The 26,922-nt window shown below is 35.5% G+C and overlaps 2 protein-coding genes across 3 annotated transcripts in view; one reads left to right on the plus strand and one right to left on the minus strand.

Moving 5' to 3' along the window:
* LOC306861931 (uncharacterized protein) overlaps positions 1–26,922 on the plus strand; it is a 1,169,885-nt gene that overhangs the window by 534,701 nt on the left and 608,262 nt on the right. The window lies entirely within an intron of this gene.
* On the minus strand, positions 293–22,394 carry LOC306862386 (one cut domain family member 2-like). Of its 2 annotated transcripts, none has more exons than XM_079405173.1 (2): positions 21,075–22,394; positions 293–2,222 (listed from the first exon to the last, which is right to left on the minus strand). In XM_079405173.1, the coding sequence occupies exons 1-2, from the start codon at positions 22,171–22,173 to the stop codon at positions 1,936–1,938; spliced, it is 1,386 nt and encodes a 461-aa protein (XP_079261299.1). In that variant the 5' UTR covers positions 22,174–22,394; the 3' UTR covers positions 293–1,935. The 2 variants fall into 2 exon arrangements, with proteins under 2 accessions (XP_079261299.1, XP_079261300.1); XM_079405174.1 differs by having other exon boundaries at positions 21,065–22,394.

Raw genomic sequence — 26,922 nt, forward strand, 5'->3', positions numbered from 1 at the left:
TGAAGGGAATTGCGGCGGGAGTAACTCTGAATCTTTGGTATTGTAGCTGATGAGGTTTTTGTTGTTCTTTCCCATTTTGGTTGAAAAAACTGCATAGGCACACATTAAAAGACAATCTTGTTTTGTTTTGAGAGACGCATCATTCTCCGTTGCCGTGGGAACAGCTCCGTCGCATTTGAAAACCCTTCCGATCCCATTCTGCTTCCAAAGTGTCCACCGATCCGAGCGCAACAAAGACGACGACTTGTTCACGCTTTGTCGCCGTCGCTTTTTTTTGTAATTTTTTTTCTTTGAACAGTTTTCGTTTGCAGAACAGTTAGGTGCAGAAAAAGTTTCTTTGGTGTCGATTTGTCAATAAATAGAAAAAGTCTTTAGTGTCCGTTTTGAGTGATCCAAGCGTAACCCGGGAGAGAAGTGCTTACCGGCTCTGTTTGTCCATCGGTTCAATAATAAATGAGGACGAGGGATGGCATTTGAGATGAGTGTATGAAAGAGCTAGGAAAGTGAGCTAAAACTACGAGGGAAGGAGTCATGCACACTTTGGGAAAGCTAAATTGGTAGGCATTGGTGTGGAGATTGTCCTCTTAAACTCTTGTAAAGGCCCTGATCACCAATGCCGTTCACTTGTGTTTGGTTTCTTAGCTTAATACAGTTACAGTCATGACAACATACAGCGATGCATGTGTGTGTGTGTGTATTTTGCGATGTAATTCATTGAGTGTGTTGAGCTTGTGAGATGCTTGTTCTTCGGTCGTATCATCCTGAGTTGTTTTGTAACCATAGAAGAACAATCGGTGTGGTCCAGCCCCTGTTCTATTGCAAATTTAATGTGCTTCAGGATTGTGCTCACAAACCTGGCCGGCCAATAACGGTGTGAGAGATCTGCGGTCGGCGTGTCCTTCACGTTTGTTGTGCTTTGTGCTTCTGATGGGGGTTTTTCTAACGCACAGAGGAGAAACCAGGTTCAGTGTGTTAGAAAAACCTGCGACCCAATGCCATCTTAAACCTGTGTGGTTATTTACTCTGCTGTTCGTCTGTGATTGGTGAATCTCTCAAAGAAGAACATGCAAGTCATATTTCACTCCAAAATGCATTAATATTTAGTTTGAGTGAAAATGCATTACCGTAAAATCCGGATTACTGTAATAAAAATGACTGTATTACAGTAACAATAATAGGAGCGATAATTGACAATGGGAATTTTTGGGAATTAGGATAAATTATTATTGTTGCTGTTGTTGTTTAAAAAGCCTATACGCCAATTACACAGCAAAAAAAGTATTTTTGGTTTTCCAGTACAAATATCTAAAAATGCTTACATCAAGATATATTTATTTGAGAAGGAAAATGACATTAAATATATTTTTTGAGGAGTTTTGCGTAAAATAATCAATATTATTGTACATAAGTATAATACATTTGTATGTTTTATAATTACCTTTCAAATTATTGTTTTCTCTTTGAATTCAGTTTATTTTTTGGACCCTGCTGGCATTTTTTTTAAAAGCAAAACTCACTTAATTTTGATAGATTTTTCAGGTAAAATCTTAATATTTTTTTGTTTCTCAAGTAAATACTATTTGTACTCAAAAACAAGACATACTACACAATACTCGATTAGCAGTGTAAAATATTGCATGAAATGTGACCTGGATGTGTTTTTGTGAGATTCATCCTTATAAAGTATCTCCACACACACACACACACACACACTTCAGAAAATGAAAGGCAAAGCTAATTCGAGGGAATGCAGATGTGAAATGTCGACCCTTTGGTTTTCTCTTCAGCGTTTTTCCTGACGTTTAGCTCTTTGGATAAACAGATCGGTGTGTTTTTGACTGCGACTCGAACCGGTAAGCAGCTTCTCTCCTCTCGTTGCCCTTCGGAATGATTTTCTCCTCTTAAAAAAAACTGACTGTCATCCCCTGTGCGGGATCACGCTTTGGTACAAGTGCTGGAGGTGGACGACATGTTGCCCGGACTCCCCTCGTCCAGCCATTTGTCCAGGCTGCGTCTGCGGGCGTTCATGAAGAAGTTGCTGACAGTGTTCAGTTCCAGACCCAGCTGCTGCGAGATGGTCAGCTGCATCTCTTTGGACGGACGCTTGTTCTCCTTAAAGATGGCCAGAAGTGTTCGCCGCTGCAGGTCTGTGAAAACCAGCCGCGATTTCTTTGGTGTATTGCTCCTGTCTTTGCTTGGGTCCAGCTCTTTTCTTTTGCACGCTTCGGGGGTTTCGTTTGTTAGAAAGGAGACACAAAAGACAGAGAAGAAACACGTTAGAATCAATCACACTTATATTCATGCATTTAGCAAACACTTAAACATTTAATGCAGGGTTCGAACCTTTGGATTATCAGATTCAAATTACATAAGAGAAAATATCAAAACAATTAGACAGTGTTATTTATGATTAGCACCAGTGTTATTATAGTATTTTGAAATAGCATTTATTTTCAGTTTTCGAGTTTTAGTATTTTTTAACGTGCTTTTGTTGTTTTTATTTTTTAAATTTCTATTTAGCTTTAATTTACTTTTATTTTAGTTTTAGGCTTAGTAATTGTGACGTGCTTTTGTAACTTGTGTTTATTTTTTTAAGATTTCTAGCTTAAATTTTATTTTATATCAGTTTTAGTAACTTTATGTGGAAAAAAAGTATCATTTGTTAGTTTTTTATTTCTGTTTTTTAGTTTTTCTATTTAACTTTATTTGATTTTTATCTCAGTTTTAATAATTTTGTTATTTCCTTTTGTCATTTTTATTGTTTTTTTATATTTCTATTCAGCTTTAATTTATTTTTATTTTAGTATTATTTTAGTATTAATTTTGTTATGTGTCATTTTTATTGTTTTTTTATATTTCTATTTAGCTTTAGTTAATTTTTATTTTAGTATTAATTTTGTTATTTGCTTTTGTCATTTTTATTGTTTTTTCATATTTCTATTTATCTTTAATTAATTTTTATTTTAGTATTAATTTTGTTATGTGCTTTTGTCATTTTTATTAGTTTTAATTTAGTTTTTATTTAAGTTTTTGTCAATTTAATTATTTTTTAGTTTTTTAAATATTTATACTTGGCTTGTGTTTATTTTTTATTTCAGGATTAGTAATTGTATGTGCATTTCTCATTATTTTTAGCTTTAATTTATTTTTATTTCAGTTTTTGTTTTAGAAATGTTAATTCTTAAACTTATTTTAATTCAGAGAGTTGCCCAAATATTTCAAATGTTTCAGGTTTTCATCTAAAATTCATATTTTTTTCAATTCAGTTATTAGTTTTAGTTTAGTTTTTAGTAAAGTATAACGGCAAACAGATTCTGGTTTAGAAATCAGGACTCGAACAGCATAACATCTTCTCTGTGATCAGTGCGTCTCACAGGAAAGCTGTAGATGATTTGAGGAAGCTAAAGATCCTCTCCAGGTAATTGCTTCTGTGACCACCACGATTCCCAGAGTAATTCAGTCCTGTTCACCTGGAGCTGCTGGCTTTATTTTTAGGGTCTTTTTATCACGATAAACTCCAGAGACCAAAAACACATGATCGCCTGATAATTACCAGATAAACCAGAGCGAGAACCAGTCTGATCTACACCGACAGAATCAACAAATCAACAACAAACACCACAGATATATATACAGTACACACTAGCACTCTTTCTGCAGTATGTAAAATCTGATAGATACGAATGACCGGCAACATTTGGCAAAATGTACAGTATACAAAAGCACACAAAGCATATCCCAAAATGCAATCCATTCAATTTTATCTTGCATTTCTAATTCCTTGAATCCTGTACTTATTCCTTCAGGATATATTTTAACTAAATTCTAATGCAGTTGCTTTATATTTTTCATTATGAAACAAAATTGCTCTCAAGATATGAGAATAAACATGCATTATTCTGTTATTTATCTGTTAATCTGCAGTTATTGTGTGTTATTGACCAGCAGAAGTGATTGCACCAATTTAAAAATGTCAATAAATAAATAAAATTAAATATGAAATAAAATTATAAATGAATCAGAGATCTCTTCCTTGACACAAATTTAATTAGATGGTTAATTTTTTTTTATTTTTTTTTTTAAATAAACAAAACTGAATTAAAATGCAAAACAAATTATCTTAAATATAAATGATTTCTGAGATAATAAATGCATAGCACTCATGTCATCATCTCTTATACTGTTTCACATGCTGTTTCTATAAATAATAGGTAGTATATAGTGCACAATAATTGTACAGTAAGTGCTCAAACCGTCCAGCAATTAAAACATGACTTATTTGTAGCATCTGGCTCTATAAATTGTGGTGGTTTATAATTTTGCAAAGCACTTCATATACAGTGGCCTATAGCTAAAGAAGTCAATCAATTTAAAACAGCTTTGCTTACAGTATATCTGTAGGATACAGTTCATCACGGCCTCGGGCAGAATTTCTTATTAATGTGTATGAAAGTGTTTCTACAGTTTTAATGATTGTGGATTTTGCTGACCTGTGTGTGAGTGTGTTGCTGATCTCGGTAAACGCTGCTAAAGCTGAAGCACTTCACATAGATTTCAAGCAAAACACATCGAGAAGAGAAGAAAACGATGATGAAAAACTACAAATATAACGGCAGACTGTCACAACTCAGGTGTGTCTACAAATCATTCACCTTTAAAAAGACAAATATTTTTATCTTACAGTCCAACAAAAGTCTTTATCGGATCTGAATTAATTCAATACATCTCTAGGTAAACAGTAAGTTAACCAACAGTAAGTAAAAGAACACAATCTAATGGGACATTTCATGCTTTTTTACAGTAAAATACTGAAAAATCTGAAATTTCCTGTGTGATATATTTTCATTTAAATAACTGCGTTTCTTTTAAGTTTTTTATAATCATCTATGTACATTAGAGTTTTATGGTACGTCTTGTGTGTTGCATTATTTTAGGGTTGTGTGTGTTACTATGATGGTGTTTTTGAACCTTCTATATATTAATGCAAGCTTCTCCTCCTTTTCTCTCTTTTTATTTTGTATTTATTTATTTATTATGGTGGTTGTCCGTATATTAAAAAAGGTACTAAACAGATTTTAGTTCTTCAGATTTTAGTGCTTAATTTTAGTATTTTAATTTTAAATCATTTTTATTTTTTAAAATTCAGTTCAATCCATAAAATCAAAAATTATTTTAAAAGATTTACTTTTTATTAAAATATTTTAAAAAATATATTTTTAAATGTATTTATTTTTAAAATATATTTTAATAGTTTTTTTTTTTATAAAATGTAACATTTACATTTCCATTTTATACAAAGATGAATGAAAATCCTGAATGCTTGACCATAATCACATCACTTCTGCCACAAATCTGCACATGCAACAACTCAAAATACAAATCAACAGCACTAATAATGAACTAAAACATTTTTTTATCTCCAAACAACGATACCGTTTCTACCAGGACTACACGTATGTGTATGTGTATGTGTGTGTGTGTGTGTGTGTGTGTGTGTGTGTGTCAAGATTTGATTTGATTACTTCTCCGAATTAAGTATGCACAACTGAGCCTGGGCCAGATCAATAGAAATCAGGTTAAGAGCTCAATTGAGTACAAAACTATTATGTAAGAGGAAACGACGGTGTAAATAAAGGCAGACACACACACACCAGCGTGGTTTTACACAGTGTGTGTGTATGTATGTGTGTTTTCATTTCTGCTGCTTTCACACCCTCATTACCAGACTTGCTTTCTCTGTCACACACACATACACACGCAGCACAGACCCATTTGTCATAAAATTAAGGCGGCAGCAGGCCAAGTGTAAAGAGTGTGAGAAAGCGCAGATCTTGCACTCAGGCAGAAGAAGTTGCTGAGTGCTGCAGACAGACGTCCAAGAGACTCGTGCGTGTAAAAACGTCAAAGCCCTCGCCGGCCCCTATCACAGCCCGCCTTAACTAAATATTTTATAAAGACAAATGCACAGCAGTTTTCCACACTTTGCATGTATAATTGATGCAGAAACAATGGCAGCAGAAATGCAGAAGTGAGTGTTTAGGGATCTAAAACACAGACAGACATTCAGTGCTTTATCCTCTTCTTCCATTAACCCATTAAAGGGATAGTTCACCCAAAAATGAAAATTCTGTCATCATTTACTCGTCCTCAAGTAGTTCCAAACCTGTATTAATTTCTTTGTTCTGCTGAACGCAAAGGAAGATATTTTGAAGAAAGTTTGTAACCGGTTTGTTTTGGGGCACCATTGACTTCCATAGTAGGGAAAAAAATACTATGGAAGTGCATTAGAGGTGCTCTGTTTCTCACATTCTTCAGAATATCTTCCTTTGTGTTCAGCAGAACAAAGACATTCAATACAGACGAGTAAATGATGACAGAATTTTCATTTTTGGGTGAACTCTCTCTTTAAGGTCCGTATTCACAAAACATCTTAAAGGCTAAAAGTAACTCATAACTTGCCAATTTAGGAGAAAATTAGTAATGAGTGTGTTGGTCCTAAATTTAGTAGCCTACTCCTAAATGTTTGCTCTAAGAGTATTTCACAAAGTGTTTTAGCACTAAAAGTAACTCCGACATCTGTGAAAGGAGTCCTAAGTCACTAAGACCAAGCCACATACCATCAAAAATAGCTGTTGCCGGCAATCTGCCTCAGAACGTAAACATTTTAGAGACATTTGACCATAATGAGCATTTAAAAAGGTATAACCTTTGGTTTTGGGGGTTATGCAACTCCAAATTGTCCTTTGATTATATCATTGTTTTCATTAACCCAGTTGGGAGAGAAGTAACAGCTGTTCTTGTGTCTAGTTTTTTTACGTTTGCATGTCTTACTATCAGTCATGATTACAGCACACATGTAAGAGGCTGACAATTAGCTGAACATATACTTATGTTCAATTGGTGACACTTAGCCCGCATTTTGAAACCTTTTATCTCAATATGGCATTATAATATCACGCTCTACAATATTTCTATGAATAAATCTCCTCCCCATCATCCAATCACTGTTATAAATATAAATACAATACAAATACGTACATGTAAATATTTTCAAAATATATGCTGTATGTGTATGTCTTATATATATATATATATATATACACACACACACACACATACTGATGGACTAAACTTCTCATCTATATTTTTACACAATTTCCTAAATAAATGTACACAGACCCACACCCACACATAGCTGTGTGTAACATTTGTTAGGGAATTTTTATGTAAAAATAAAGATAATGAGGAGTGTAGTCCATCAGTCATCCCAGCTTGGAACAATATGTTCTAAGAACGTTTCGCCAACATTCTTAAATTATGAAAACATTTTGTTCTTTGAACATTTGAAACATCCGATTTTTTAAATGTTGTTTGTAAAAATTAAGGGAACATTCCATTTGATCATTTTGTTAACATTACAGAAATGTTACTTCTGAATGTTTTGAGAACATAATGTTATTATACACCAGACAACTTTGAACAAACGTTCTATTAGTTACTGGAAGAACATTTGTTTGTAATTTAAACAAGAAGTAATAACATTTAAAAAACATTAGATGAATGTCCAACTAAAACATTTCAGCAAAAAACATTCTGTAAACGATGTATAAATAACATTATTAAAGAACTAACAACTTTAAACAAATGTTCTCTGAATGTTCTAAAACAAGTAACAATAAAAAAAGTGTTACATGAATGTTCGACTAAAACATTTCAGAAAATATGTTCGGTGAGCAATGTATAAATAATCTTATTAAAGATCAACTATCTTAAAACATTCTATTGAATGTTCTCTTAATGTTTTGAAACTAGTAAGTAATAATGTTTGCAAAATACATCCAACTAAAAAAGACGTTCTGTGAACAATGTATAAATAACATTATTAAAGAATATACAACTAGTCATAACATTCAAAAGACATTAAATAAATGTCCAACTGAAACGTTTTACAAAATTTAATTTGCCATTTATTATTAAACCATTATTTAACCAGGAATTAAAAACTTATCTCATTTACAAGAGGGTCCTGGCCAAGATAGGCAGCACATTTAGTTACACAAAACAAAATACATTACAATATACAGTATATTATTACAGTATTTGGTCCAAAGCAAGTTTACACACACAAATGTTAATTAGAGGTGTTTGCTTTAGTCAAGCATCACTATTGGTCATACTCATCCAACATTATTTGTGCTACAAGATGGACTCTTTTGTGCAACCACCACTCACATTTTCATCAGAATGCAAATAAAATGCAAACATCTAATAAGACTAGATGCACTACTGCCATAGATTACTTATTACAGTTCTGACTAATTAATTTGTTATGCAGCTAAATGGAATGATGCATTACTGTAAGAATCATCTGTTGCCATAGAGGCACATCATCATCTAGACAACCGCCGATGCATATAATTTTGATGTTTAAGATGTCAGCTTGTGTTGAAATCATTTGAGTCCAGCACAGACACACAGAGCTGATGTGCAGTGTGTTTGATCAGCAGTTGATGGCGCTGTTCACCCATCAGACCCACAGTAACACGAGCAGTGAGCGCCATTCCACTCAAAGCCTCCATTACTGATGCTCCTCTGTCAAAACATCAGCCGTTTCATCTGCGAAACGCACAAAATGCAGTCTGTGTGCTTATTTTAAGCTCTGAGTTTTACTAAATTTAGTTGCAGGGTCTCAATCTTTAGCATTTTCCAAAGGTGTGCCATCATTTCTGCTGGTAAAACACCATTACTAGGCCCAAATCCATAATAACTGCACGTTTATTCTCATAAATAGAAAGCAATTTTGGAATCTAACATTGGGATTTAGTTAGAAAAATCCTGAAGGAATGCATACAGGATTCGAGGAATTGGAATTCATAATTTGTAGTAAATCCTAAAGGATCCTATAATGAGATGAATAAAAATCCTATAAGAAGCAAATAAGATCCTACTGGATAAACTGAACCCTTTTCTTCCGTAAAATCCTGTTTAGGATTAGGATGCTTTAGGATAATGATACAAGATTCTATTAGCAGTCAAATGATTCTCTAATTAATATAGGATTCCTATACTTTAGGATTGGTTTCAGATTATGATGGGGAAAAATCCATAAGCATTCCCTTAATATCCCAATGCTGCACTGTTTTCATTTTTAGAAATGAATTCATCTGAATTTAGGGAATATTTTCCCCAGCTAACAGGGAACGTTCTGGAAAGGTTCTCTCAAAGTTATGAGTAAACGTTCTTCCAGTAACATTAGTAGACTAATGTTCTCAAAATGTTAGCACAAAAGCACTATTTATTATTATTTCTGAAACAATTCAGTTGGATGTTCGACTAACATTTTTTAAATATAACTAAAATAATTCAGAAATAATGTCTTCATAACTTAATGTGAACGTTAGCAAACCATTCTTAGAACATATTTAATAATGTTCTTAAAATATTAGCACAAAAACATTAGATTTTTTTTCTGAAGCATTTAAGTTGGATGTTCAACTAATATTTTTTAAATAAAAACTAATTTTATGTTTATGTAACTTTAAAAGAACATTCAAGATTAATGTTCCCATAATGTTTGCAAAATGATAAATTGAAACATTCCCTCGATTTTTCCATAACCAAGAAAAAAAAAAAAAAACATTAGCAGAACATTCTCAGAACGTCAGCACAAAAACATTACACACCGTTCACTGAATTTTTTCACGTTTCAGTTGGACGTTTGAATAATATTTTTAAAATAACTAACTAAATGTTCAGAGAATATTCAAATGTAAAATTTTCATAATATTATGAAATAATAAAATGGAATGCTCCCTTAAAAATTGACATTTTGCACATTCACAAATAACGTTTTCGTAACAATGCTTACGTTAGCAAAACATTCTTAAAACATATTTAATAATTTTCTCAAAATGTTAGCACAAACATTTGTTTTTCTGAAACCTTATGGTTGGATGTTCAACTAACATTTTTAAATGTAATTAATTTCATTAATCCCATAATATTTGCAAAAGGTTCAAATGGAATGTTCCCTCAATGTTCGCAAAATCAAAAAGATGTTTTTAAAATGTTTAAAAGAGACGTTTTGAATGTTCAGAGAACATTTAGAAAAACATTTTCCTATAATAAAAATAATTTTAATAATAATTTTCTTGAAATGTTAGCACAAAACATTCAAAGAACATTTTTAAATGTTTTTGTTGGATGTTCAATTGACATTTTTTAAATGTAATTACTTGTTTTAGAAAGTTTAGAGAACATTCAAATGTAACATTCCCATAAAGCTTCCAGCTAATAGAATGGAATATGGGACATTTGCATAATCAAGAAAACACATTTTGAAACATTTAAAAAACTGGACATTCAGATGTAACATTTTCATAACACTCTTTCTCTTTTGTTAGCTGGGTCAGTTGTCTTTGTTGTGCATGAGGCAGCTGTACTTTCTCCTTTTGTTCTCTCTAGTAAAATAAAGGATCAATGTTTACTTCCTAAACCGAGCTTTCTTTATGAGGCCCTGATGGCTTTCTGTTCAGTGCTGCTCTGGATAAAAGCTCCAGACCTGCTGCTTTTGTGGAGCAGTGAATTTCCCCGTCATCATTTGGTATTCTGCTTACTGCGGCCGAAAGAATCACACACACACACACACACACACACACACACACACGGAGACGCAATCTCAGCCGTCAATGGGCATCCACGCAACACTGACTCCATCAGGACGGGCTCTTATGGCGTTTTACAGTGCGATCAAAAAAGCAATTATATTATTCAAAGGGATTTACCATTTCCGTGGTGGGAGAGGGGTGTCAACTTTGGGCTTTTCTAAAAGGGGTAGAGTTCAATCAATCCAATCAATACCTCAGGTTTCCCTGGCCTTTCATCAAACGGGTAAGAGCAGCTCTCACACCTCTGGTTTATCTTTCCTTGCTGGCAAATGTAAATCAATGTGTGTGAGAGGAAACGTTCAGTGGAACGGTCCTAACCACATTGCAGTCGTTCACTCGGATCTGAATGCTTTCCGCGTTGCCCTGAAAGACCCGGCCGTATGAAATCGATCAGTTCTTGCCTGTATTGAGCATCAGCTTATACCTTCAGTAATTAATGAGGAACCCAAAGACCAGCCTGTTTCATCAGCCTATATATTGAAATCTGTAAGAATTCAGATTGAATTTAATTTGAAGTATAAAAAATCCTAAAGGAATGCTACTGATGGTTAATGGAAAAATTGGGAAACACTACAACATAAATCAAATACAAATGTACTAATTCAACTGGATGAACTCAAATTTGGGGGAAAAAAATAAAAACAATTACTGTTTGTTCAGAAAAACAATCAAGCAAAATGCATGGAAATGCACTGAAAAAACTAACAATAATAAATAAACTAACTGTGCAAAGGATTGCTAATGGAATATGTATCATAGTAATGGAATATGTATAGTAATAATGGAATATGTATCATAATTTGGAAAAAAATACTGTCTAAAATCTAGATCTTCAGAAATTCAGAGAATAAATTAATTTGTCCTCATTTGTAAGTTGCTTTGGATAAAAGCGTCTGCTAAATGACTTATTTATTTATATTTATATATATATATATATATATATATATATATATATATATATATATATATATATATATATATATATATATATATATATATATATATATATATATATATATATATATATATATATATAATTAGAATGAAAACAGGATTTTCATTTTAGGATCGTATTTGAATATTTATAGATTCTCTGAGGATTCTTATGTGCAATAAACAAATTGTGTAAGAAAATATTAGATGGTATATGGCCATATTAAGGCTATAGGCATCAGCCAAAAAAACATTTTAAACTTTTTAGGACTGAATCCATATTCCATTATCATTCCTGAAGGATTTTTTGACTTTTAAATGTATTTATATTCACTTCATATATTCATATAAGCTAAAATCAGTGCCACATTTGTACATCTCTGTTTCATGTGACAAATTCCGACTACATTTCTCTGTACATTATTTTCTATCACCTGGAAAATGAGCGCAACAAAAACAAACGCAACACACATGAAGCATTCATATTAAGCAACAGCCCACACGGCCTACATGACGTCAGCGGATAAGGAACATGCATTAAGGTAAATTTCATGTTGACTGCAGTCTTCACATCAGACGCAATAGTTTTACTCTGCCAGTTCTCTCGGTACATTATGTCCATGACTTCACAAAAACAAACCGCTGTCTGATCACCACTGAATTATACATGCGGATGCAGCTGAAGCTCGTTTCTGAAGACAAAAGCAGAAAACCTTGAGATCTGATGCTTTGTATGATCTTAAAAATGCAAGAAAAATAACAAATGAAAATTAGTTATCAGCCAAAATGGGTGCAGATATCTAGAGAGATGTAAACACTTATTTTACAATATTTAAATAAAATGTATTGAATTATGCTGTCAGTTGTAGATTTTATATATCAGGTTTATTATAGTTAGCTAAAACCATTAAAGTAATTTTGTTACTTGAAATAAGCATTCACTGAAAAATAAAAAAATTAAATAAGCAAAAACTTAAACCTGTTTTATTTCATGTAGTTGGCAAAAAACAAAATGAAAACAACAAACAAAAATAAAAACAATTAAAATATTAATAAAATTTTAATAGCATTTCAAATATACTGTGCTACTGTATATACTATGCTGTAACAACACTGATATGACATGTAGCCCAAAAGACTTAATAGAATCAATAATCTAATAAAATAAAATAAAAAATGAAAATAAGTCAATTAATCAACCTGGTTAATATAGCTCTATCACTAATTATAAGTCAAAGTTTGCTCGTCTAAAATTAGTAAATGCAAATGACTAAAACTAGTTTAAATAAATAAATCCCTCAATTTTGCAAGCTAAAGCACTTGTAATGCCTTTTACAGAATCTTAAAATGTCCAGTCACATGCATCTTAAAGTCATCAGATTTACATGAGAGAGAAAAAGCAAGAGATACAGTACAAAGAAAGCGAGGGAATGAGAGCCGGGGAGTGTGGTGGGGGGGTGACATCGGATCAATATTTCGCCACAAAACACGATCAGTAATGATGTTTTCACTTGTTCGCTGAAACCTCCCCATAACAGATGAGAGAAAATCCTTTTTTTTTTTTAATTCGGCTAGTGTTTCATACTCTCACAGTCGTGCGATCTCTCGTGCGAATGCCGGGCCGCTCAAATGTTTCCGATCTCAACATCAACCATTTTCTAAGCATACGCTTTTCTGGAAGTGGCCTGTGAGTGTGTGTTAGAGCGAGAGGACTTGCTAAATGCATTATGCTGTAGTCTTGCACTTAGCTGTGTCATTCTGTGCATGTGCGGATATCCTTAATGTGGAGGCCGGACACCTCGCCGAGAGATGGAGGAGGGGAAGGAAAGAAAAACTGAGAGAGAGACAGAGTCATGTGTTCTCTTCTCTGCAGTGGATCATCTTGCTTGAGCCAGAACTAAATACATAACCCCAAAATGATTTGTTCACATATATAATAAAGATATCAAGTATGTGCACGTCTGAAATACTGCAGGATCTTTTCTGCAATAAATGTATTTTTATCAACTGGTATTTTTTGGAAATTGTTCTAACATTTCATACTATACTGTTAAGTATTTTGGTTGTAAAGAGTGTGTGTGTATCTTTCTTAACAAATAAACAGCACTTGCTGTGATATTTGATATCTAATGCAGTGACATTCAGACAATTTTAAGGCAATAGGGTAAACATTCTAACAAATAGATAATACATACTTCCCCAGTTGATTAATCACAGTACATTAAGACAATTGTTTTGTAGTACGAGTTTTTGACATGTTCAAATATGCAAGAGGCCTTATGTAGTTAAAAATGCAATCATTTGCATGGAACTCCAGAAAATTATTCAGAACATTGGATAAAGCCAGGTACAAAATTCTTGTTTTATTTTGCTGATACATTAGAGGTGAAGGTTTTTATAGAGGGGATTTTGGATATCTATTTTTATCACTCCAGAAATCAGAAAATATTGTCAACAGTCAGAAAAAAATACATTTTCGTCCATGTTTTAAGAATAAAATGTTATAGAAATCAAAGCAAATGATATATGAACAAACCCCTCAGTAAAAATCTTCAGAATATAGAGAGGAATAAAACTGCTAAGTTTGGTGAATGTAAGTGCTGCTGAAGTGGAGAAAGAAACTCAGTGTGTTTAAATATATGCACTTTACCATGTTTTTAGGAGTAAAATGTTATAGAAATCAGTGTGAATGATATACAAACAAACCCCTCGGTACAAATCTTCAGAATATAGATAGAAATGAAACTGCAAAGTTTGGTGCATGTAAGTTCTGTTGAAGTGGAGAAAAAACTTTTAACATATGTATTAAAACTGAAACCTACAGACGCAAATAGGTAACGTGTAATAAAATGAATTTTGTGAAATGTATATTTTGGATGTTTCCTTTCCAATTGTCTGAAAGACATTTTATGGAAGAAAAACAGCCCAAAATCTTGACAACAAAAACAGTGGTTTTGCCTGAAGTGTCCTTAAGTGAGACACAATTGTGCAGATTCTTTCAGGGTCACTGTATCTCTTGATCTCCATGAGCAACAGAACAAATGTTCTCTGATCAAGTGAATAAAAGGTCAGAGTTCATCTGGGTCTGAAATGATGACATCAGTGGTACAAAGGTTTGTTGCCAGACAGAAACATCAGCACACTGATAGAGCCAATCAGAACGTTCAAAAACGGTGTGTTGAAACCATGCTGATGAGTAACACTCGTCAACAACATCAGTCAATGGTCCAATCAGCTTCACAAACACACTGAATGCTTACAAATGCACAAAAGTGCCACAGGTAAATAAGCAACACTGATTACTTAGATAGGTATTTTTGTTATCCGTATCTTTGTTTGGCAAGAAGCAGCTGTCTTGAAAGTATACAATTCTGAATTGCATCACGTCCTAAAATAAAAACTGTCATCCTTTATACAATCTTCATGCAGATCCAAACCCATGTTTGTCTGTGTTTAATGCCATTCCAGCTTCTGTGGCTATTTTCATGGTGAGAAATATATGGCTAAATTATATCAAGTTATCATCATTCATTTTTGCCAAAAACTCCAAAACTGTATTTGGCTTAACTCTGTTAAAAATCTCTTCAAGAGAGTTGATCTAAACCCATAAGACTTTTTCCATCCCTAAAAGATAAAACAGACATTCATGCAGCTTATTTCCATACAAAAACATTTAGCTACTGTATCCATTTAGCAGCTCCAATAATAAAAAGAACACTAAATCATATCATTAATCCATACCATGGCATATTAATGTTTTTACAGTATGGTTTTCTGGAGCTTGACAGACATGACCATGAACTGCTGTATGCAAAAGGGTTGCATAAAGATGCAGAATTTCTATTTTTGCATTAAAAGGAATATATTCCTAAAGTTATTAATATTATTATTATTAATAATATTTTGCAAGTATGTTTGCAATGCCAAAGTCATGGGTTCCATTCCTAAGGAATGCAATGCAATGATCTGACAAATGAATAAACACAAATTAACAAAATAATAAAATGGGTTTGGAAAAAGATGTAGGTGATGGCAGAATTTGTTGTCTGTTTCTCTAACAAAAGCTCTATTTAAAAGAACATAAGACCCAACTGTAAATAATGGCCATGTTTTATTACGTAAACTCTTATCAGCTTCTAGAAAAGCAAACATGAACCTTTCTCTTTCCTCATAGCTGAAGTTAAAAGTTGCCTATTCTTTTTAGCAAGCCACAGCAGAGTAAGAGACATGATGGTGTATAAACTGAAGAAAAAAACTGTTTGCATGTTTTAAATTAAATAAACTTAATCATTCTGCCCACACAAGTTCATTTACATCATTCATTTACAGATCACTAACATGAAAACCGCTGGAACGCAAGAAAAACTGACAGACAAATGAATCCCCCAAAGACTCGGTCCATAAAAACATGTTTTGGCTCACTGTTCATTTACTGACAGCAACATCACGGGCTGTTTTGTGGGGCTGAGAGACCAAAAACTTTGCCCTTTGCTCAGGCCGGTGCTGACGGCGATCCCCCAATCACAAGGCATTTCAGCCTGACACCGAGATAATCACATCACTTCACCTCAAAACTAAAAAAACAACCTACTACTGCAAGAACGCACGCTTCAGAGATCTGTGCCGGAAGATATATACGTGAGGAGGAAAATACATACTGTGAGACGCAGAAGTCAGAAACATTTGGAAATTAAACATGGAAATACAGTTTTCGAATTTTGAAAATTATAAAACAAAGCAGTTCTGACATAAAATGAAGCTTTTTCCAAAGCATTTTCAACTTTTCATTAAATATTACTATGCTGGTATCATTTGCAATGACAAATGTTGAAATAATTTAAGAATTGAGAAGCATTTTCAGACCCCACTATACAGTTTATCTAAACGGTTTAATCAAATTTACTCTTTTTTTTTTTTTTTTATCTGAACTGTTCAGACAGCATACATCATATATATAAAAACACGAATCCATATCAATGTGTCTCTGGAATATATAAGTGAAACACAGATGCATGCGAGTTTGTCAACCACATTTAAACATTCAAAGGCCTCTAACTGAAATTTCAGTACCAAATTATCATGATTAAATTTAAATGAATCTAATGTCTAAAATATTAAAGAAAGCAATCAATAAGGTCTCACAGAGAACAATCATCTTTAACAACATTTATTACTCTTTCTTAATGATTTTTTTTAGAAGTATTGTTCATTATTACTTGTTAACTAATGAAACCTTATTGTAAAGTGTTACTGCATAATCTTAATAATACATGTGTTTTTTAGTTTTTTTTTTGTCTTCATAAAATAATGTTAGGACATCTTCCATGAGATTGGATAGTCTGCTTTCTGTATCAAAAGCAGCTTGACCACAATAACAAGAATATCTGATAAACCAGTCGGGTCCAATCATATTTCTGCTGGGATTATTTCACTCTCTTGGCCCGTGTTACATACTTATTGGGTTGAGAAGAGAATCTCATCACTAAAAGGTCCCTCAAAGCACCGCAAAGCCATTATAATTATCAGACGCCGTCCTCTCTGGAGCTGTGAGGCCCCGGTCTTTGTGTGAAGGTCACCGGGCACATCGTTTTAACGCCGGCCTCCTCCACACAGAGCCGGAGTGATTAAACATCCTCTGGAAAACATCTACGCTCGGTTATGCGTTGATTTCGCATCTCATCCGGGTGGCTTCATCAGCTTTAATGATCCTTTTAAACAAGCACGGCTCAGAATATCCCGCCAGGAGTCTTTTTAGCACAGAGTCAGTCGGCTTGCTGGGAACGTTCTTCCAGCGTCAGCTTTACTGGAACAAGTCCGGATCAGGTTCCAGATCAATGCGAACTGGGTGCACACGTTTATGTTATTGTTGCCAGCATTAATGCCCTTTTAATCTTTAAAAGATTGCCCACATCGATCCGCCGTCATTCAGCAACACATATTTGTTTGAGAAAGTGACATAACTCACACACATTACTAAATGACAAGACGAAAATAAACAGCAGCACTGGCATGGGATTTTGATCTCTTTGTCCTGGTTTTGCCCTTTGAGAAGTCCAGAAAACAACACACTAGCAAGAATGATGCCCGATTGGCCTAGCATTAAAAATATTGCTGGTTATATTGCCTTTTTTTTGCATCTTTGCTTTCACTTTATATTCAGATCTTACAAATTCACACATCTGACACAAACTCATTGTGACAGTATACATATTACAACTAGATATTCTAACTAGTCACTTGCCGATATATTGGCCAGGTCATTTGCATCTACTAAGCACTACAAAACTCATAATGTTTAAGAGAATTTCATATTATGTAATAAAAATGTATAATTTCATAGTGATTTAAATAGTTAAAACACTATTATCGGTTATCATGTACATCAGTGTTTATCGGCCAAGTTCTGTAGATATCTGTATTGCATTTGCCATTAAAAAAACCCTATCGGTCATTATTATATACAGTGGTGCCCAAATGTCTAAGACCACATTGAAAATTCAGGGTTTTTTTATGCAACCATGCAAATAAACAATTTACAGAGGCATAAAAATGTCTCAGACCACATCAACTATTTGGGATTTTTGACATGCAAACTTGAAAATTAATAAAAAAGGTGACCAAATATCTAAAATGTACAATTTTTCCCATGCAAATGCATAAATAAATAATGTAGTGTTCAGATGTTTGAAACCACAATTAAAATCTGGGATCTGGAAATAAATAATAATTTAGTGACATCCAAAATGTTTGAGACCACATTGAAAATGTTGGATTTTTACAAGCAAATATGGAATTAAATAATAATTTACAATGGTGTCCAATTATGAGAGACCAAATTGAAAATCTGGGATTTTTTTATGCAAACCTGTAAATAAATAGTTTTTGGATATAAAAAAAATGCAAATGATGTGAAAATTAAGAAATTGAGTTGTTGCAACATTAGGATCAATTGTCAGTAAATGAGTGTAAATCTTTGTACAGAGGGTCAGATTTCCTGAAGATGCTCTTTCATGATGGAGAACATGATCATCAAGTTTTCTTGCTCCAATGCACTAATGCAATTAATTTTTCATTTCAACTTTCAAATTGGTATTCTGTTAATATACTTTGTAAATAAACATTTTGTATTAAATGACAAATGTAAGTGCTCTCAGACTTTCAGATATTTCATATCTTCCCTGTCAGTCTTCAATTGGAAAGCAAAATAGTCATTTGCAGAAGCCCAAAGCAGGAGAGAGGTCTTTCCGAATGCAGTCTGGCATGGGTTGGAGGTATATTTATCCATCTCCAGAGCTCTTATTTACGGGCTGGGACCCCGTGTTTCTCCAGCACTGGCAGCACTTTTTCAATCTCCTCTGTCCTGACTCGTATAACAGCTCTTGTCCCCTTTGATCATTTACTTAATAAAGTTGTTTGTCCGTGGTGGACGGCCCAGGCTGAGGTTCGTCTCGATAGCTGATTGCCTGCACAGTGTGACTGGAATGAGGTCCAGTCAGACGTCACGTTTGATTTGACTAAATGAATAGTGCAAAGACAGGCTCGTTTTCTCCTGTGACATCAGGCACCTGCACTGCAATGCTTAAAGAAGACCAATAAGTCATTAAATCGCTATGTACCTTCAAGTGTGAGTATATAATGGGGTTGAATTTTTTTTTTACATTTTCTACATTATCTAAATAACATTTAATTAAATGACTTTAATGACGAGTTGGACTCTAAAAGTGCAAAACCTGAAGATCATGAATGTCTTGAATCAAAGCAAGGAAATCTTATTTAGTCACCTAAATAAATAACTTTGTTTTACATTTTTGTTTAAAACTTTATTTTATTTGCAGTTTAAATATTGTTAAACAGAATATTTTAATGTTTTGTTTAAATTCACTGTTGTCTTTGGTGGACCTCACTGTAACCCTAATTTTTAAGTATTTGAATCTAAAGTCAGTTAAAAAATTTTACAATTATATTAGGCTGATTAATATGCAAGAAGTTACAAATTTAACTCAAAACTACAAAGGCTCTTTACTAGCATTAATGGTTCCATGAAGAACATCTAAATCAATGGAATCTTAAATATTCTTTAGAATTTTAAAATGTTCTTCACACTATTTGAGATGGTTCTTTGAGGAATCAAAAAAAGTTATTCTATGGCATCGCTGTGAAAACCCTCTGTGAAACCTTCATTTTCAAGTGTGTAGCTCTGAGTCAACATTTACATGCATGAAATTCAAGCACGAAAACAAAGCGGCCAGCAATTCTCTCTGGGTCAGACATTTCTGATGTCATGACGTGCAACTCCTCTAACAGACTATTTTTGCTTCATTATTTGCGTCTCCTCTCTCCTCCAAAACGCCGAACAAAAGGCAGGTGCCGGGCTGCACATCTCTGCCTGTTTAACTCAAGACAAGGTGACGTTTTTGTGCGTTGAGCTGAGGGTCACGCAGAGATTTCTATCAATAATTCATCGAGCCGCTGCAGCCTCTGTTCTTCTTTTCAATTCCCCTGCAGATCACATAATACCTTCCCCCCAACCCAAAGCCATCTGTGAGACCAGAGCCCTGCAGGGAAACAGCATTAAAGCGCCTATGCCAACATCTCAAAGCACAGTTTTGCTTAAAATTGCATTCTTGATGAAAGAAAATGCATTTGTTTGCTTGACAAAACAATGGCCTTCTGTGGCCGATCACATAGTGCATTTCATTAGCTGAACGCATTATATGCAAAGAATCAATGATGGCATGTTTTGACAAAGATGCTCATGTTTTGGTATGTGATTTAACAGCTGAAAGACTCTCTTTCTCCGAACCTTTTGTTGACACTCAAATGCATTGTTCTTTAAGGGAGAGATGTACAGTGTTTTTCTCAGTTGAAGTTAATGCACAGGCTCGCACACTTGTGTTGCACAATGCATGAGGCATCAGAGCTGTCCATTATTTCAGTGAATAATTGTGCATCACCCTACAAATTAAAAATCAATATGCACCAAGCTTTTATTTTAATGCACTGATAGGATGCTCTTCAACAACACGACAGCGTCTCTGACACCTCGCACGACAAATTACAAAATTCAAGTCTTGCTTTTTCTTCATCCGAACAAAGGAAAGGGGGTCCTGCACCGCCCATCGCTAGAGGGGGCAACACGCCTGATGTAGAGGGGCAGGAGGGGAATAACAGTCCAGTAATTACCAACACATCCCTATTCAGCACCTCTCTGAAAGCTTTTCTTTGACAGAGAGAAAAGAGACCGAGGAGGCTCATCCAAAGCATGCACTTGCAACATTTCAAAAGTAAATAAAGAACGTAAAGACTAAAAACGGAAGCGGAGCGATACATTGTTTCACTCCTGACGTTTGAAATAAAAGAAAAGAAAAGCACCGCGCGTCTGCGCATCAGTGAAACGTTGTACACAACAAACGCTCGTGCCAAAGCCTAAAAAATCGCCACAGGAGATGTTCAAAAGCAGATACCTTGTCTTACCTGCAAGCCGAAGGGCCGACATCCTCTGAAACTCGGGCTCCTGTAACCACTTCCACATGCGGCGAAACGTTTCGCGGCCGGACTTGAGTTTACTCCAGGGTTTGGGGTTCCGCAGCAGGTCGGAGAGCGTGCCCTGCGAGCGGCACAGCACCCGCTGCGCGAAGATAGCCTGCGGGATGCTGTAGCGCTTGAGCTCGGCCGTGATGCGCTGCGCCACTTCCTTGGTGTTGATCTCTTCCAGCTGCCCCGAGCCGGAGCCCGGCGCTCCGGAGGAGGAGGAGGAGGAGAGCGGTCTGTCCCGGTTGGAAGCCAACACGGGCCCGTGGGATTGAGGGTGGCCCGGATGCCCGTGCATCCCGTTGAGGTGCGGCGGGATCATGCCCGCTGCGGGGCCACCGAGGCCTCTGGAGAGGTGCTGGTCACTTCTGGCCAGCATGGCAGTGTGCGCGTCGAAGTTGGAGCTTAGCATCTTATCGTGGCTGTGCGCGCCGTAGTTGTGGAGCGTCTGCTGCGCGTTGTGGATGGAGCCCAAGCCGTTGCCCAGAGGGGACAAGCTCTGCCCCATCCCGCTCATGTCTTTGTGGTAGGGGCTGTAGAGGTTGTTCATGGCTGGTAGAGTCCTCTCGTCCCGCATGAGGGTGAAGCTGCCGCTCACGTTCCCAGAGAAACGCTGGTGGTGATGGTGGTGATGGTGCGGATGGTGGAATTTGTCGGACACGGTGGAAATCGGCGGCAGGGGCTGCAGAGGGGTCAGGGTGGTGTAGGTGCCGCTCATCCCGGATGGGGAGGTGTCGCAGGGCATGCTCATGGCGTGATGGAGCGGCAGCGAAAGCTCGGGACGGTACTCTCCTCCTGCGCCGCCGCCGCCGTCCAGAATCGAAGCCATGCTGGAGACCATCGCGGAGCGCGACGGCGCCACGGTCAGATCCTGGTGTATCCGCAAGGAAGCCCCCGGATTGCGGTTGTGATGGGGGCTGTGGCTGCTCATCAAGTCCTGCTCATGGCTGAGGCTGCCAATGTCCATTGTCATCTCTGGGTTCATGGCGTACGCATCCAAATCCTTGGCCAGGCATCGATAGGCGTTATAGGCAGTCTTCATTCAGTCCATTGATTTATGTCCAGCTTTGTGCCAGGGATGGGTTTATCTCCGTATTTGTTTTGCTTTCTTCCCCCTCTCTATCGCTCTCTCTCTCACTCTCTCTCTCCTAAGGCCTCTCGGGTTTTTTCCTCCTTTTTTAATGAATAAAAAACACCGATCTCTATCAGACGGGCCAGTGCTGATTTCTCCCCATGTCCGAGCCCTCTACTCCTCCTGCGTCTTCTGTTTGGGCAGCTGGAGGTGTTTGGGGTGGGCTTGCTCCGCGCGCAGCCGACCCTGCTGAAAGGGGAGGAGATTTGGCCTTGATTGACGCGCCGGCGGTCCAATCGCGTTCCTCGCCAGCGCGCCTCTGGCCAATCGCTGACGCTTCCACGAAGCCGCTCGGAGTCGCTGGCTTTGCATCTGGAATCGCGCGTCAGACGGGCGCTTCGCTGTCATTGCAAACGCACCGTTTATCCGATTCATCCTCTACGAAACAACACAAAAATATAGTCACATGAACGGGGCTATTCAAAATCCTGTAATATAACTGTATTTTATATATATATATATATATATATATATATATATATATATATATATATATATATATATATATATATAAATTCTATACCTTTATCTTGTGCATCGTCGTGCATATTGAGCAAATTACTGAATATTTTTTTTTTTTTCTGTTTTTACTTCGATGGATCAATATCTATCTATCTATCTATCTATCTATCTATCTATCTATCTATCTATCTATCTATCTATCTATCTATCTATCTATCTATCTATCTGATTTCATCCATTGAATTTAAACACTGAACACCTGCACATACTGTACGTTTAAATGTTGTCTTTTCCCCCGTGTTTTCTCTTCCTCGTTACATGCATTACAATAATATTTATAAGACTAATTATGCATATTAATTTTGGGCTCTGTAAATATAAATGTACACACTGTAAACAGGAGCCGATCATTCTCTTGTTTGTATTTGTACAATTTTGCTAAGTCTTTATTCTGTTTACAGACATAGTTTTACAGCGCGTTAAATTCTCATGTCTAAAAAAGAATCAGAATTTGCAGTGCATGACTTTTAGACAAAAGAAGTGTTCTTTTAAAATTTTAGTAAGCTCTGCGTGTTTGTTTTAAACCTCAGTCTAAATCGATCAATCCACTCGCGCAGTAACTTCTTTTACGCGCATTATGGTCTGATCCGGCTTGCAGTGATTCAGAAGGAACAGATTTCTCCTCGAATGCCGGTTGCTATTTTGTTTGGAGGATGCACAGATGTTGCTTTTGTTTAAAGCGACTGTAATTAAGGATGAGCGACAGAAGTCTGAAAAGCGTGACCTATTTTTCTTTTGATCAGCTGTCAGAGGAGGAGCAGGAGGTGCAGGGGGCCCAGTGTCCTCCTCAAGCCTTTCAGCTGCCACAAATGGGAGGAAAAGTGTCTGTATACCTGCTGCAGGAGATGCAGTGACGGACACACACGAGCTTGATTCCTGCTCTGATGTTCTGCGAGAGCTTTTGTGCTGCTTTGCTTTGGCGCACTCCACCTATAATACGAAGAATCATTGACTGAAAAAGGCCCTTATTCATGTCAAAGAAAATCGATATTTGAAAGAGAGAGAGAGATTCTCCAACGTGGACGTTGTTTTCTTTGCGTATCAAAGACTAACGCCAAACTCACTTTACACTCAACAACCGCAAATTAACAAACGTTCGCTCTTAAAAAAGAGCGATTTTTATTATATCAGTTCCATTGAGAACAGATATACATTTAACAATATTTTTTAGGCTTTTGTAGAACCTAAAAACGCTTTTTACAGCATTCACAACAGTAAAATCACCAAAACACACGAAAACAGAAAATATGCCTATTATGCATTGACAAAACTGTTGCATGTTTTATAAAGTGTTTTCTAATTTTCTAAATTTTAAAAATAAATAAATAAAGCAAGATAGAAAAATGCCAGAATTTGCAAATTTAATTTACACTTCGTGAGTCACTTTAATTTGACTTAAAATATAGATAATGGAGTAGAAATTATTACAAATATGTTTCATTAAATGGTTGGAAACAGATGACAATGATGATATGATGATTTACTGGCCTATGCAGATAAACCTAAAATTCTCAAATAGCCTCTCGGTTTAAGACAAATATAATTTTAGAAATCAACATAGCCTACACCTGTTCACAGACAGGGCTTAGACTAAGCCAGGATTAGGCCATAGTTCAATTAGGACATTTAAGTATTTTTTTTATATATATATAAAACATGCCTTAGAAAAAAAATCAAAAAACATTAGTGTGCATCTTGAGACAAAACAAAGGCCTTGATATATTTTAAGATATTAAGTGCAAGTTTCTTTCAGTTGAAACAGCTCAGACTTATATTTTAGTCTAGTCTTAAGCCTTGCATGTTTACCGGGGGATTCATAAAGATTTGACACTATTTAAATCCATTTAGTTTAGTTTTTTAAAATGCAAAACAATTCTTGTTTTCTGTGAGATTTTTTGTATGCATCTGATTGCTGATTGCAATATCAAACCGATAAATACTCTGATTAATGTAGCCTATGTATTTCAAATAAAACAAAAACAAACAAACAATAAATGTAGACAACGCATTAGTTTCACTGCAAAGATTCAGATGTGATGAGATTAACTCATTTTGTTTCATCTGAATGGATTGTGTGTAAATGAAACACACTTCAGTTTGTTATTATGATGCATAATTTCTTCTTTCAAGCTAAAAGCTGAAGAAGCTTCGATTGGGACAGTGATTTTTTCCCCTCATTTCTGTCTCTCTCTGGCCATCTGCTGTGTAAATGCAGCACTATTGATCAGAATCAATGCGCCCTGGACCCCATGATGCTGCCGCTCCGTTCCCGTCCTGCGCTGCATCTGTTCGGGGCGCGTTCAGGGATCCAGCGGCTCTCGGTAAGTCTCTGACCTTCCTCCAGCATTAAACGCGGCTGAAATGCGCTTCTTTTGCTCGTAAATGCGCTTTTATCCGAACCTGCACGGTGCACATCACATTACAGAGAAACGTCCAGGAGATCCGTCTGAATTAGTGTCGAGACGAACGGGAAAATTCAGCCAGTGTTTTGGCTAATATTTGTATTGCGCCGCAGCTGTAAATATGACAATACAGTCTTCGGGCTCGGCGAACATAACACGTTAACCTGCTCTTACAAAACACTTTTAACTTTTACAAAGATGAGGTTTGGTTTCTGATATTCTCAGTGATTTTTGCATATTTAAAATGTAATTTAATTTGAATATACAGCGTTAAGAAACGAGAGGCATGTCATGGCATTAATGTCATTTTGTTGGCTGCAAATATTCTCATTCTGTGAATTTTATTTACATAAAATATCAATATAATTCTGATGTCAAGAAAAACAATAACTAGCCTATCAGGCGTATTAGGCTACTATTGTTTTATAGTTTATTTTTATTGTAGCTAGTTATATTATTAATATTATGCATTATTTATTTATTATTATATTTGACTTGAAATGAAGATGCATTTAATGCGACGAACTGAAATAAACGTGCTGTACCTCAAGGGGCCTGGAAGTCTGTATATACGACAAAACTAAACAAAATCACTTTTTAAAAGTTAAAACAAGAGATTTGAAAGCCTGTGGTGAGTTTACACGTCTCAAGACTTTCTCTCTCACACACACACACACACACTTGGTTTGAGTCTGTTGTTCGGATCTTGTCGTGCATGAAATGCTTTAACAGGTGCTCAGAGATTATTTTTTTAATTCTCTAATTAAGTTTCACAGGCCTGTAAACCTGTCTGTACGACTCATATCTCACATGACAATAATGTGTTGAATAATGTAATACATTAGTGAGAGATTTGTGTTCAGAATGCGGCATTAATTCATACAATTGTCGCGTTTTTTACGTGAAAACTCAGACTAAAATTAGTAATGCATAATTCTAAAACTTGCATACAGGATGATTATTTATTCCCTATTAATTATTTATATTTGAATTCTAAATGACTTAAAATTCTGTAGCATATAGGCTACAAAAGGTCAGGGTTTGTTTTGATGAGCAATCTCAAAATAAACACTCATTAAACAGGCCTAATTTACATGTATATTATTTTGAAGACTTAATGTAAGTTTATAAAGGATTTAGAAACACAACACGATGTTAATATCTGACATAACATTACCTGTTGTCCGTGGTTTTATTCCTCCTGACGAACACAAGACACGAGTAGCCTTTTTTATCACGTGATTAAATAAAGTTGTTCACTTAATTTTGTTGTTCGAATATTGACCTCTCTTTGCGACAAAATATTTATGGTCATTCTTTGGGAAGGAAGATTTCAGGTTTAATGCTCTGTGAAACGCATTTTATATTGATATTTTTGAGGGATTTTAAGGACACAGATTTGAAAGGTCACAGGAGATCAGGTGACCCCTGACATCTGACCTCTCAGAATAACCTGATCACTGGAACAAGGATGTCAAACAATGCAAGGAAAAAGAAAGGGGGCTAAAATTAAAAAATTAAACTACAGTTATTTAAATGACAAACAAAAATCCAAAATGGACTAAATAAATATATATATATCTTTATCCCAAAACAAAAATGTATGGTCCCTGTTAAACTGAGGTCTGTGTGAAAGTGTGTGTGCTGGTGCAGAGAGGGTTTGTTGAGTGTCTCTGATGATCTTATTGATTATTTTGAGTGTTCAGGGTTAATTAATAACTGCTCTTGTTTTGCA

This window comes from Barbus barbus, assembly GCF_936440315.1.
Source record: "Barbus barbus genome assembly, chromosome: 43".
Classification (NCBI taxonomy): Eukaryota; Metazoa; Chordata; class Actinopteri; order Cypriniformes; family Cyprinidae; genus Barbus; species Barbus barbus.